At 42.4% G+C, this 14,586-nt stretch overlaps 2 protein-coding genes across 2 annotated transcripts; one reads left to right on the top strand and one right to left on the bottom strand.

The window, feature by feature from the left end:
- Positions 1-184: 184 nt before the first annotated feature.
- On the bottom strand, positions 185-3,366 carry LOC146705299 (uncharacterized). The gene is made up of 3 exons (XM_085462950.1): positions 2,731-3,366; positions 2,278-2,413; positions 185-464 (listed from the first exon to the last, which is right to left on the bottom strand). The coding sequence occupies exons 1-3, from the start codon at positions 3,318-3,320 to the stop codon at positions 261-263; spliced, it is 930 nt and encodes a 309-aa protein (XP_085319076.1). The 5' UTR covers positions 3,321-3,366; the 3' UTR covers positions 185-260.
- An 8,456-nt stretch (positions 3,367-11,822) lies between these two features.
- On the top strand, positions 11,823-14,154 carry nkx6-1 (NK6 homeobox 1). The gene is made up of 3 exons (XM_085465181.1): positions 11,823-12,590; positions 12,709-12,881; positions 13,504-14,154. Exons 1-3 carry the CDS (start codon positions 12,050-12,052, stop codon positions 13,750-13,752), a joined length of 963 nt encoding a protein of 320 aa, XP_085321307.1. The 5' UTR covers positions 11,823-12,049; the 3' UTR covers positions 13,753-14,154.
- Positions 14,155-14,586: the final 432 nt, after the last annotated feature.

Genomic DNA, 14,586 nt, shown 5'->3' with positions numbered 1-14,586 from the left:
CCATCACTGCCATGTCTTCAGTCAACTTCTCAGCAATGCCTGATTGTTTGAATAGTTCCTTGTCACTAACCGAACCAGCATACAGATTAGAGATGAATGTCACTGGACCATGTGGAGCTATGCCAACCAGGGCTTTCATCGTACAGTGGGATTTGTACGAAGAGTACATTTCACTTTGGAGAAGTGGTGAGGATGGTGTCTGACACCTCAGCTCTGTACAGTCAAGGATCATCTGGGTGTCTGAGAAATCTTTGAATTCCTCAGAGAGGTAGCGCGTCTGCACATGTAAGCCAGATGCATTGAGACCCCAGTGCAGTGGCAAGAAAAATTGTCCATGTTGCAATAATGCGGCTCACTGTGGACTGGTGTATGCTAAATCGATGTGCCAGGTCCCTCTCCTTCAAACCAACTGACAGGAAAACCAGGAAAAGAAAGAACTCGTCAATTGGCTGTAGCAGCTGCCTCTGAAAGGTGAAAACAAAAGGGAAAATGTTACTCCTTAAGCTATGAACTATAGGGAGTGCAGAATTATTAGGCAAGTTGTATTTTTGAGGAATCATTTTATTATTGAACAACAACCATGTTCTCAATGAACCCAAAAAACTCATTAATATCAAAGCTGAATGTTTTTGGAAGTAGTTTTTAGTTTGTTTTTAGTTTTAGCTATTTTAGGGGGATATCTGTGTGTGCAGGTGACTATTACTGTGCATAATTATTAGGCAACTTAACAAAAACCAAATATATACCCATTTCAATTATTTATTTTTACCAGTGAAACCAATATAACATCTCCACATTCACAAATATACATTTCTGACATTCAAAAACAAAACAAAACAAATCAGCGACCAATATAGCCACCTTTCTTTGCAAGGACACTCAAAAGCCTGCCATCCATGGATTCTGTCAGTGTTTTGATCTGTTCACCATCAACATTGCGTGCAGCAGCAACCACAGCCTCCCAGACACTGTTCAGAGAGGTGTACTGTTTTCCCTCCTTGTAAATCTCACATTTGATGATGGACCACAGGTTCTCAATGGGGTTCAGATCAGGTGAACAAGGAGGCCATGTCATTAGTTTTTCTTCTTTTATATCCTTTCTTGCCAGCCACGCTGTGGAGTACTTGGACGCGTGTGATGGAGCATTGTCCTGCATGAAAATCATGTTTTTCTTGAAGGATGCAGACTTCTTCCTGTACCACTGCTTGAAGAAGGTGTCTTCCAGAAACTGGCAGTAGGACTGGGAGTTGAGCTTGACTCCATCCTCAACCCGAAAAGGCCCCACAAGCTCATCTTTGATGATACCAGCCCAAACCAGTACTCCACCTCCACCTTGCTGGCGTCTGAGTCGGACTGGAGCTCTCTGCCCTTTACCAATCCAGCCACGGGCCCATCCATCTGGCCCATCAAGACTCACTCTCATTTCATCAGTCCATAAAACCTTAGAAAAACCAGTCTTGAGATATTTCTTGGCCCAGTCTTGACGTTTCAGCTTGTGTGTCTTGTTCAGTGGTGGTCGTCTTTCAGCCTTTCTTACCTTGGCCATGTCTCTGAGTATTGCACACCTTGTGCTTTTGGGCACTCCAGTGATGTTGCAGCTCTGAAATATGGCCAAACTGGTGGCAAGTGGCATCTTGGCAGCTGCACGCTTGACTTTTCTCAGTTCATGGGCAGTTATTTTGTGCCTTGGTTTTTCCACACGCTTCTTGCGACCCTGTTGACTATTTTGAATGAAACGCTTGATTGTTCGATGATCACGCTTCAGAAGCTTTGCAATTTTGAGACTGCTGCATCCCTCTGCAAGATATCTCACTATTTTTGACTTTTCTGAGCCTGTCAAGTTCTTCTTTTGACCCATTTTGCCAAAGGAAAGGACGTTGCCTAATAATTATGCACACCTGATACAGGGTGTTGATGTCATTAGACCACACCCCTTCTCATTACAGAGATGCACATCACCTAATATGCTTAATTGGTAGTAGGCTTTCGAGCCTATACAGCTTGGAGTAAGACAACACGCATGAAGAGGATGATGTGGACAAAATACTCATTTGCCTAATAATTCTGCACTCCCTGTAGTAAAATTACGCTTTTCTTGGCTAAATGTTTTGTAATGGTTATGCATACCATACCGTACTATGGGGTAAACAATGAGGTGCTGTAGTACACAGGTGTATGTATGTAAAGGATGCTGAGTCCTTTAGCATACATGCTATTGTACATAAATACATTAAAATTACACCTCTAGTTCTAACTACCAACAAACCCATAACCTACTGTTGATGTGCGTGCACGTGTCAACACTTCTTCGTTCCTATTGGCAGCTGACTTGGCTCTTGAAACCTGGATCATTTTATAGATGCAAGGCTCAATCAAAAACCAAAATGCCATCAAATGATCATAGCTTGGAAATCTATTCACGAGAGAGACATACATCGTGTCAATCATTAATTAACATTACACACTGACATAAAAATAATATAAACTGTGACAAATATGCTAATGGTATGCTGTATAACATAGTCTGATTAAGAGTCTATTTGGTGTTGTATTTTACCTGTAGCATTAGGATATCGTTTAAATACTAAAGCATCTACATGAAACATACAATCAGCAGAGAAAAAGTAAATTTCTATTGTGTTTCATTAAGACTGGAAACACTTTCGAAATTTAACTGATGGTGACCTTGGTATATTTTAAACAGTTAGCTTGAATAGAACTTAGGTGTACCTGGTATAGAATCGGATGTCAGTGTCGGAGCCAGCAAAACGCTGTAACCCAAATTCTCGCTGGACACGTAACTCCTGTATTTCCTTCCTCAGAGTCTCCACGTCTTCGGACAGGTCTTCTGCAGCTGATGCAGATATGTCCAATGCAGACGGCTCAGGGACTGAGCAGTAGTCATGATCTCTTGTAAGACTGTGCTCTTCTTGATCGTCAGGAGGAACTAGTTCAGGGCGTCGCTCCGTTCTCTCCCAAACACTACGCCGCGGTGGTTCAACTTTATAGCCATTCCACTCAAAAAGTGTTGGTACAGCACCTTTAATAAGCCACCTTCGACCATCGAGGGTTGTTGGCTCTATGAGTTGATCACTGGCGAAATGTCTGCTGCAGACCCTGGTGTGAGAGGTAATTGTGAAATGATGTATGTTTACCAGCCATTGTCTTCTCAAGTCAGAATGGGTCGGAACACCATGAAAACTTAGTATGCCGTTAAATTTGGCTGAAGCCGAACAAAGTGGGACACAGCAATGCTCGGAGTATTTCTTCTGCTGTTTTTGAAAATATTCTGTTTTAAATACTTTCCTTTTTATACTCATTCTGAAGTGACGTTAGCATAGCTACCGATAGATAAACAAACATACCGGAAACGCCCAAGCGGTAGTATTTGGAAACGGAAATACGTCACATGCCGTAGTGCAAGTAGTCCATTACCAAGAATAGAGAGGGGACAGCCTAACATATGAAACAGGAAGAAAAAAAACCCGCAGTGTAATCTATTTATTTCAACAAAGTAACTGTATTCTGAATACCACCTTTTCCAAATGGTAACGTAACGGAATACAGTTACTCAAATGTTGTATTTTAAATACGTAATGCCGGTACATGTATTTCGTTAATCCCCAACACTGATTTTACACCCCATTCCTACAACAGTGCTAAAAGAAGTCCTGCCATTAATTAATTGAAGCCTCCAGCTTTCTGGCCTCTAGCTCACCTTGGAATGGTTCGCAGCTGACTGTGAAGCGGTGGGAATGAGAATCAGCAAATCTGAGACCAATGTCCTCAGCCAGAAAAGGGTGGAGTGCCCACTCCAGGTCAGGACGAGTTTCTGCCCCAAGTTGAGGAGTTTAAGTATCTCAGGGTCTTGTTCACGAGGGATGGGAGAAGGGAGCGGGAGATCGACAGACGGATTGGTGCTGCAGCTGCAGTGATGCGCATGCTGCACCGGTCTGTTGTGGTGCAGAGAGAGCTGAGCGTAAAAGCAAAGCTCTCAATTTACCGGTCGATCTACGTCCCTACCCTCACTTATGGTCACGAGCTGTGGGTAGTGACCGAAAGAATGAGATTGCGGATACAAGTGTTGGAAATGGGCTTCCTCCAAAGGGTGGCTGGCCTCTCCCTCAGAGATAGGGTGAGAGGTTCAGCTATTCGAGAGGGGCTCAGAGTAGAACCGCTGCTCCTCCACCACATCGAAAGAAGCCAGTTGAGGTGGTTCAGGCATCTGACAACGATGCCTCCTGGGTGGGGTGTTCCGGGCATTTCCCACCGGGAGGACCCGGGGCAGACCCAGGATATGCTGGAAAGATTTTATCTCTCGGCTGGCCTGTGAACGCCTCGGTGTTCCCCCGGACAAGCTGGAGGAAGTGGCTGGGGAGAGGGAGGTCTGGGCTTTTCTGCTTGGGCTGCTGCCCCCGCCCCGGATAAGTGGAATAAAATGGATAGATGGATGGATCTTTAATATGATCAACACATCTCTTATAATCGGCTGTGTACCACAGGCCTTAAACCGTTACTTAAAAATCCATCTCTTGACCCAGCAACTTAGGTAATTAAAGGCCAATCTCCAACCTTCCTTTCATCTCAAAAATCCTTGAAAGAGTAGTTGTTAAACAGCTAACTGATCAACTGCAGAGGAATGGTTTATTTGAAGAGTTTCAGTCAGGTTTCAGAGCTCATCACAGAAACAGCTTTAGTGAAGGGTTACAAATGATCTTCTTATGGCCTCTGACAGTGGACTCATCTCTGTGCTTGTCCTGCTAGGCCTTAGTGCAGCATTCGATACTGTCGACCATAATATCCTATTAGAGCGATTAGAACATGCTGTAGGTATTACAGGTACTGCGCTGCAGTGGTTTGTATCATATCTACAGTGGCTTGCAAAAGTATTCGGCCCCTTGAACTTTTCCACATTTTGTCACATTACAGCCACAAACATGAATCAATTTTATTGGAGATTTATTGGATTCCATTGCAATGTCTCTACCAGCTTTGCACATCTACAGACTGAAATCCTTGCCCATTCTTCTTTGGAAAGCAGCTCAAGCTCAGTCAGATTAGATGGACAGCGTTTGTGAACAGCAGTTTTCAGATCTTGCCACCGGTTCTCGATTGGATTTAGATCTGGACTTTGACTGGGCCAGTCTAACACATGGATGTGTTTTGTTTTAAACCATTCCATTGTTGCACTGGCTTTATGTTTAGGGTCGTTGTCTTGCTGGAAGGTGAACCTCTGCCCCAGTCTCAAGTCTTTTGCAGACAGGTTTTCTTCCAAGATTGCCCTGTATTTGGCTCCATCCATCTTCCCATCAACTCTGACCAGCTTCCCTGTCCCTGCTGAAGAGAAGCACCCCCAGAGCATTTCTGATCAGCGCTCTCCTTGTTCGTCCTGTGAGTTTAGGTGGACGTGTCATGAATAGGCTGTGTGCAGGCAGGATGAGGACCCAAACGCAAGCACACGGAGGCAGGAATGAACTCAAAACAGTTTTATTGCTGACGGAAGTTAAGACGATACAAAATAATATGAAACTAAACTGGGAAGTCATAAAGGAACTGACTCATGAGGAAACACACAGAAGGGCACACAGTCATGAGGGAGAACACGACACTGAACTGAGGGAGACGCGGACATAAATACACAGAGGGTTAATGAGGGAAGTGGGAGCACACGGGAAACACAGCTGACACAGATAATCATAATGAGACAGGGCAGGAGTGAACACAACATGACGCATACTGACGAGAGACTGTAAAACAGGAAGTACACAGAGGTTCAGACAGGAGGAGAGAGAGCACAGGGAGAGCACAGACATAACGGGCTGGGGAAAACATGGAATAAAACACAAGGAGGGGAAACGAGGGCTCACAGATACATAGAGGGGCACACAGGGGGTAATCAAATAAGGAACATCTTAACAGAACAACCTAGGGACCAAGGCATAAATAAGGAACAAAATACAAAACACACGAAAACTAAGAATACTGGGCCAACATGGCTCAGGACCATGACAGGACGGCCTTGTCTTGGTAGGTTTACAGTTGTGCCATACTCCTTCCATTTCTGAACGATTGCTTGAACACTGCTCTGTGGGATGTTCAAGCCTTGGGAAATCTTTTTGTAGCCTAAGCCTGCTTTAAATTTCTTTAAAGCAGGCTTTATCCCTGACCTGTCTGGTGTGTTCTTTGGACTTCATGGTGTTGTTGCTCCCAATATTCTCTTAGACAACCTCTGAGGCCGTCACAGAGCAGCTGTATTTGTACTGACATTAGATCACACACAGGTGCACTCTGTTTAGTCATTAGCTCTCATCAGGCAATGTCTATGGGCAACTGACTGCACTCAGACCAAAGGGGGCTGAATAATTACGCACACCCCACTTTTCAGTTATTTATTTGTAAGAAATGTTTGGAATCATGTATGATTTTCATTCCACTTCTCACGTGTACACCACTTTGTATTGGTCTTTCACGTGGAATTCCAATAAAATCGATTCATGTTTGTGGCTGTAATGTGACAAAATGTGGAAAAGTTCAAGGGGGCTGAATACTTTTGCAAGCCACTGTATCTAATAGACTCCAATTTGTTCATGTATATAGAGAATGTTCTTCACACACTGCGGTTAATTATGGAGTTCCACAGGGTTCAGTACTAGAACCAGTTCTGTTTACATTATACATGCTTCCCTTAGGCAATATCGTTGTATACTATCCCGTAGGCATAGCATACATTTTCACTGCTATACAGATTCTTACTCTGGATGACATTGCTTTGGCCTCCAGTAACACTGTGAGGAACCTTGGAGTCATTTTTGACCAGGATATGTCCTTCAATGCACATATTTAACAAATATGTTGGACTTCTTTCTTCCATTTGCGCAACATCTTTAAAATTAGAAATATCCTGTCTCAGAGTGATGCTGAAAAACTAGTTCATGCATTTATTACTTCTAGGCTGAAATCAAATCAAATCAATTTATTTATATAGCACTTTTCACAGGATAAAAACCACAAAGTGCTTCACAGTAATATAAAAAAGAAATACATAAAATACATCAATAATAAAACACACAGCACAAATCTAATTAAAAGCCAATCTAAATAAATTAGTCTTAAGCTGCTTTTTAAAAGAATAAATACAATCAAGGCAACGTAATGATGGAGGGAGAGCATTCCACAACCTGGGGGCCACCGCTATCACCTCTAGTCTTAAAAAGAGTTTGTGGGACTACCAACAGCCTTTGATTAGAAGATCTCAGGCTGCGAGAGGGAGCATGGGGTTCTAACAGATCAGAAATGTAAGCAGGGGCATCACAATTCAAAGCTTTAAAAGTCAGTACCAAGATTTTAAAATGAATTCTAAAATGTACTGGAAGCCAGTGTAATGAACGTAAATCTGGTGTAATGTGCTCTCTTTTTCGTGTCTTAGTTAAAAGCCTTGCAGCAGCATTCTGGACTAACTGGAGACGGTCAAGATTCCTTTTGCTCAAACAAAGAAAAAGGCTGTTACAATAATCTAAGCGAGATGAATTAAAAGTATGAATAACCATTTCTAACTCAGATTTAGACAACAAAGTTCGCAGTTTGGAGATGTTTCTTAGCTGAAAAAGGCAGTTCCTAATTAACTGGCGAGAGTGTTGTTCTAGGGACATGAACTACTGTAATTCATTATTATCAGGATGTCCTAAAAACTCCCTGAAAAACCTTCAGTTAATCCAAAATGCTGCAGCAAGAGTACTGACAGGGACTAGAAAGAGAGAGCATATTTCTCCTGTATTGGCTTCACTTCATTGGCTTCCTGTTAAATCCAGAACTGAATTCAAAATCCTGCTCCTCACATACAAGGTCTTAAATAATCAGGCCCCATCTTATCTTAATGACCTTGTAGTACCATATCACCCTATTAGAGCACTTCGCTCTCACACTGCAGGCTCACTTGTTGTTCCTAGAGTATTTAAAAGTAGACTGGGAGGGAGAGCCTTCAGTTTTCAGGCCCCTCTACTATGGAACCAGCTTCCAGGCTGGATTCAGGAGACAGACACTATCTCTACTTCTAAGATTAGGCTTCAAATGTTCTGTTTGGTAGAGCATATAGTTATAGGCTGGACCACGTGACCCTGAATCCTTCCTTAGTTATGTTGCTGTGTTGTGAGTTATGTTGCTGTGATTTGATGATATATAAATAAAACTGAATTGAAATCTTGTAGGTCCCACAGTCTGAGAAACAGTGACACAGCTGATCACTGTGATTTATTATAAAATAATGCAAACAACTCTTCAAAGGTGTTTATTTAGTTTCACTGTGGGATTAAATCTTTGTGCGAGTGTAAAGCTGAGCTCAGTGAAGTCAAAGAGAAGGCTCCGTCCAGTCTCTATCAGTGTTTCTGTGACACGTTCATAAACTCATAAACACTAAACTGCAGCTGCTGGTCGTGAACTCGGCTGACTTCATGTTTCCAGGATTTACACATATGTCTTCAACACTGTAGGATTTTCATACAGGTAGTCTCATTAAGCTGATTACAAGGCACGTGTATAAAATGAACCCCGTGTGCTGACACAGTCTGACCAGAGGGGGGCGCCTGCGCACTGCTGATTTTGTGTTTCAGTCTCTTTCAGCAGGTTGAAGCATCTTCCTGATCATCATCATAACACAACACCATAATTTAATCTGTCCAGCTGCTCCAGATTACTTTGTTATTTCTCTCCAACAATTCTCTTATCAAAAATACAAAATCAATAAACTTATAAATAGAATCAATCTGAGGTCTGTCGAGTTAAATTTTTTATTCGCATAAATGCATCGAGCCTGAAATATTATTATTAATTATTAGTAGTTTATTGTAATCAATAACACATTTTCTCAAAGATTCAAAGATTTAAAAACAAAATCGTTTGTTGATTTAAAGGATTTTCAAAACATTATTTAATTACTGTTATTAGCAGCAGTATTATGTCTTTGTACTGTGGTAACACTGGGTGAACTTAAAAGGACTCAAAGTAATCTATTACATCTAAACTAAAGTAACCTGAATCAAGCAGTGCTTCATATTTTCCATGTTTTGTGTTAATGATCAGCTGTGATGTCATCACTCCATCCGGTTCTATACAGGAGCAGAGGTTTGAAGTTTAGGAAAATGGAAGCAATAAAACAGATTTTTTTTTACTTTATTAGTTTTTTATTCTTATTTATCACCGAAGACCTGCTAGATTTAATTAATTTACTAATTAAAAACTAATGAAGCCTAATTTTTCCTTAGTTGCAGGCTGCAGTGTAGCCTGAGAGGTCAAATCTAGGGCTGGGTGTGACATCACTTCCTGTTACTGTTTTCTGTGACTCATTTGTTTCTGGCTCTGTCACATTTACATGTTAGAGGAACAAATAGGAAAATCTGCCCCACATCTGCCATAGGGAGGGGTTTATTTTGTTTCAACGACAACAACAGGTATTCCAAAAAAAAGAGAGAAAGATAATATATTAATAATATATTATAAATGATCATATTTTCACCTCAGTAATTATATTAGAGGTGAACATCATTATCATTGATTATTAATTGTTTGTGGATGATGAAGCGAATAAATAGAAAATCAGCAGTAAATGAGTGTTAAAAAAACGTCTTTTCATGATCCCCCAGAAGGACCTGCTGCACTTTTTTATGCTGCAGCTTTTCAAATTTCCAATATTTCCTTCAAAATAAAAGCCTGAAATGAGTTCCAAACCCAGGGCTCGAGTCCCCGTAAAGGGTCACAAGGAAATTTTGAGCGGTCATGAGAAAGTTTGAAGACATTAAATTAAAGCGGAGAACTTAAGACAGGAAATGACTCAGATCTTTGTGACTAACCGTCCAGATGTTTACAGAGGCTGAGCTCATGTTTGACCTGCAGGGTTTTTATCTCAGATTTTTTTTAGTTTAGAGCTGAAACACAAACACGTTCCTCTTAGGTCTGATCCACAGCCCGACGGTCGAGGCTGCCACTCTCAGAATTTATTTGTTCGTTCATTTCATGCATGAATTACACTGTAAAAAAAAAAGAAAAAAAGGGGGCGGGGGGGGGGGGGGGGGTGGAGGTTTCTGTAAAATTGAAAAATTTAACGTGTAGTTAAAAAAAAACAGAAAATATGGAAAATAATTTTTAAAATAATAATAACATGAAAAAATGTTCATTTTAAAACTGTTTACACTGTATTTTACAGTTGTTGTTGTTTTTGTTTTTTCTGTGTGTGCGCTGTTAATAATCTTTATTGTTTAAAATGATAATGTTCAAATGTTCCTCTGGAAAAAACTAATTAACTTCATTTTGCAGTTATAAAAATACACTTTAGCTTCCATTTACGTTTATAAGAAGTTTTTAAAAATAGAAATTAAATAAAATCCAGCCTTTCCTTTAAACCTTTAGTTTGATTAATCTTCTGGTCTGTGTGTGTTGTTATGGATAAACTCTCCCAGCTACTAAGATTTGCCCCACAAAATTGGATTTGGTCCTCAGTGACCTGCTGGATGTTAAACTGTTTATAAAACCAGCGGTCATTTATCCGTGCGGTGTACAGGGCACATGAACGCAACGCAATCTGAGCCCTCTGAATTTTAAAAGAAATCTTGACCCTTAAACATTTACTGACTTTATCTTTAATAAAATTTGCTAAACTTTTATTTCTAAATGTAAAGCTGTGTGACCGATCATCTTTAACTCACCATTCTTACGTTAACTGAAAGTAACAGCAACTTATTCAATTACAGACAAACTAAAGCTAATACATAATAAATAAACAAAGGTCAGCTTTACTTCTTGCAAAAAAGCAGTGTCAGCATAACAATGAAGCGTTATATTAAACTGTTTGTTTTAAGAATTCAGGAGAAGTCAGACACATTTAATATTTTATATCAAAGTAAGAGCGCTCTAATTAATTTTAAGTTAAGCAGTTTGTACAGATTTAATTTAGTAAATGTTATTATAAATAAACTCAAAGATTATACAATAATTAACCTAAAAATGTATGAATTAAGTTTAACGCATTAATTTGAATCAACCAAAAAACAGTTCTGGAAACACTGTTGTTTGTTTGTTTGTTTGTTTGTTTGTTTGTTTGTTTGTTTGTTTGTTTGTTTGTATGTGCATTTCTTTTCTTCTTCTTTTTTTGTTGCTGTTGTAACCAAATTTCCCCTTGTGGGACAATTAAAGGATTCTTCTGTTCATCTATTCTATTCTACAAAGTGGCATCAAACCATCAAGCAGCACTTTCCTTTCCATGAAATCAGAGTCATGTGGATAATTATTATAAAATGAATTTAATGTTCTTGGTGATTCCTCCGAAATATAAGCGTTGCTATTGCAGCGCCCCCTGCTGGCTAGTGTTTGTCTGTTTAGATTTAAAATGATTAAAAAATATCTTCATTTATTAAGACAAATTTTAGTATATTTTATTAAACAGTAAAGCGTGACTGAAATCATGTTTATTATTTCAATCACAAAAGCAGAGTGTGTTTAAATTTTTTTTCATGCATTTTAATTTCCACTATTTGACTTTATTTTATTTGACTTTATTTCATTTCTTTTTACCTCATTTTATTTTGTTTTAATAACCGACCTGGTTTTGCTCCTCTGATTATTTAAATCATACTTTTGTCTCTGACCTTTAAATTCTCGTTTTTCTCTTTCTTCACATATTTTTATTTCCCATCACTCATCTCATTTCTGCTCAGCCAATCACGAGGCCCTCCTGAACCGGGAACGTCTACGTCACCCCCAGGTTAACCAATCCGGAGAGACCACCCCTGCCCGTCCTCAGCCCCCCTCCCCGTCCCCCTGTTCTCCCTCCTCTCTAACTTGGGGCTGATAGTCTCGCGCGGATGATCAGCTGTTATTATCTCACGCAACTCGCGGGCGGAAGCAGCGCGTGCGCCTGGTGCCTATCCGGGACTCGGAGCTGGACTCAGGCTGTCTGCATAGAGGACCGTGGTGGGATTAGAGCGTAGAGCGGCCCGGGATGGGCTCAGAGCGGCGTTAGTGCGCGCCCCTGCCCGCAGAGCCCGGCCCGCCCCCCGGGGGGATGTTAGCGGCGGGTCCGATGGACGGGTCCCGTCAGAGCGCCTTCCTCCTCAGCACGCCCCCCCTGGCTGCTCTGCATAGCATGACCGAGATGAAGACCCCGCTGTACCCGGCCTACCCGCTCTCCTCCGGTGGCCCCGCCTCCTCTACCTCACCGGCTACCACCTCCCCGAACCCGGGCGGCATGGCCGCAGCCTCCCCGGGCATCAAGAGCTCCACCGGCCCGTCCTCCGGGCTCGGCTCCCCGCAACAGTGCTCCTCTGCCACCCCGCACGGAATTAACGACATCCTGAACCGGCCCTGCGCCACCTCCGCCGGGGCCTCCGCCTCCTCCTCCGCGGGGATCCTGACGGGTCTGCCCAGGTTCAGCAGCCTCAGCCCGCCGCCTCCCCCCGGGCTCTACTTCAGCCCCTCCGCGGCCGCCGTGGCCGTGGCCCGGTACCCGAAGCCCCTGGCGGACCTGCCAGGCAGGACGCCCATCTTCTGGCCGGGGGTGATGCAGAGCCCCCACTGGAGGGACGCTAGGTTCGCGTGCTCGCCCCGTGAGTGGAAAACAAGTGTTAGATCCCAGAAACATGACGTACAATAAAATAATAGAACAGAATAGAAGCAGGCTATGGGCTGTGTGTACTGAATGTCTGTGTCGGCCTCTCGTTTCAGATCAGAGCTCTGTCTTATTGGACAAAGACGGCAAACGGAAGCACACGCGGCCCACGTTCTCCGGGCAGCAGATCTTCGCCCTGGAAAAAACTTTCGAACAAACGAAATATCTGGCGGGCCCCGAGAGAGCCCGGCTGGCCTACTCCCTGGGCATGACCGAGAGCCAGGTCAAGGTAACCGACACCCCTATTTCAATATGTGCTGCTGCTTACCCGTCTGCTTCCACAAACGGAACTTTCACTGTGTTTGTGGGTAAATCGCAGAGAATTCATCAATCATTATATCAGGGGTTTTTCCTTTCGCACTCTTTGTAAAGCGGGCTTGAATCCACGTTTTTCAGCTAAAATTCAGGTTTTAATTTTCCTGTCTCACAATAAAATTATTTAATTAATTTGAAGCAAAAACATTTTTTAACAATCATGTGTACGTTGTTTTAAGTTATTTATCTTGTAACTTATATCTTATTTTTAGGTTTAGGTAAGTTATTATTTTTGAGCTTTAGCTCACAATTTTAACCTTTTACATGCATCGGGTCAGAATACGTGTTTTTAATTAAATCTGAGTTCAAAAGAGGAAAATTAATTATAGAAAGAATGATGACTTAACCTGTCACAGTTTAAATCTGCCTTTATAAATAAAGTTTCTCATATTTAATAAGCTGCCGTTTAGTCGCCTGTATTGGTTTCTGTAGGAATTTAAATGTGAAAACTGGGACTGTTTCCTGTCTTAGCTTTAAATAATAAAAGCTAAATCATCCGAAATGTGAGTGGGCTTCTGTGTGTGCCGCCGCCGCAGGTGTGGTTCCAGAACCGGAGGACGAAGTGGCGGAAGAAGCACGCGGCAGAGATGGCCTCCGCCAAGAAGAAGCAGGACTCTGAGACGGAGCGGCTCAAGGGCACTTCGGACAACGAAGACGAGGACGACGAGTACAACAAGCCGCTGGACCCGAACTCCGACGACGAGAAAATCACACAGCTGCTCAAGAAACACAAGCCCGCGAGCTCCGCGCTGCTGTTGCACGCGCCCGACACGGACAGCTCCTAACCGGACCGGAAGTCCGAACTCAGCTGAAGTCACGTGAGCTTACCTGAACGACAGACTGGTTTTTACCTGCGGGCCGGAGCGGACTGTAAATATGAGTGAGTGGATAGAAATGTGAATATTTAAATTTAATGTTTTTCTACTTTTCATTTGGGTTTAACCCCCACCCCTTTCCCACCACCAACACCACCCCGCTGCGGCTCCTTGAAGGCCTCTCAGGAGGAGACCATGAACGCAGCACGTGTACAGACACAAACGGCGCAAACATTTACATTTTTTTATTATTGTTTTTTTTCTGCTCGCGCACATTTTATTTATATGTTCTGGGTTGTGAGTTGCGTCTGCGCAGTTGTGTACCCCGCAGGCTCATGTAATGCACTTTTATTGAATAAAAAAAGAACTGCAGGTGTTTGCTTTGTGTCGCTGATGCTCGGCTTCATCTGAGGCGGATTCTGGATTTCCTTTTTAAACCCGGCTGAAATCACGCAGAAAACATGGACGATTTTGTAGTTTTGGGGGGCTTTTTCTCTCCTTCGGCTGTCGGTGTTTGTGAGCAGTCACACCCGGCTGCACGCTGCTCTGTCCCGGCTTCAGTCCCGACCAGTCCGCGCTCCCGGGTAACACCACCCTCAGCGGTAACACCACCCTCGCCACCGCTCAATTAAATCCGACTTCTGTTTCCTGATCAGCGCTCAGCTGATGAATTTTAATTCTGTGATTCTAACGCAGGGTCGAGTTTTTTGTTTTTCTGGAAATATTTTATACATTTAGGATAATAATTAAAGAGCGGATATGAACGTTAATGACTTTGAATCCTGTTTTTCAGTTTTGTTTTGT

The sequence above is a fragment of the Copadichromis virginalis genome, linkage group LG7, assembly GCF_057382275.1.
Source record: "Copadichromis virginalis isolate Kocher_CV1m ecotype Utaka linkage group LG7, C_Virginalis_male_GT1.1, whole genome shotgun sequence".
In the NCBI taxonomy this organism is placed as follows: domain Eukaryota; kingdom Metazoa; phylum Chordata; class Actinopteri; order Cichliformes; family Cichlidae; genus Copadichromis; species Copadichromis virginalis.
This window is presented reverse-complemented; position numbering and strand designations above follow the sequence as displayed.

Bases quoted from the DNA above. Each gene is read 5' to 3' on its own strand.
- LOC146705299 (XM_085462950.1), bottom strand. From the start codon at position 3,320: ATGAGTATAAAAAGGAAAGTATTTAAAACAGAATATTTTCAAAAACAG. The intron at 2,414-2,730 runs GTACACCTAAGT...TCTCGTGAATAG, and splicing joins GACATCCGATTCTATACCAG to ATTTCCAAGCTATGATCATT. The intron at 465-2,277 runs GTAGGTTATGGG...TTCACCTTTCAG, and splicing joins CACGTGCACGCACATCAACA to AGGCAGCTGCTACAGCCAAT.
- nkx6-1 (XM_085465181.1), top strand. From the start codon at position 12,050: ATGTTAGCGGCGGGTCCGATGGACGGGTCCCGTCAGAGCGCCTTCCTC. The intron at 12,591-12,708 runs GTGAGTGGAAAA...CTCTCGTTTCAG, and splicing joins TAGGTTCGCGTGCTCGCCCC to ATCAGAGCTCTGTCTTATTG. The intron at 12,882-13,503 runs GTAACCGACACC...CCGCCGCCGCAG, and splicing joins TGACCGAGAGCCAGGTCAAG to GTGTGGTTCCAGAACCGGAG.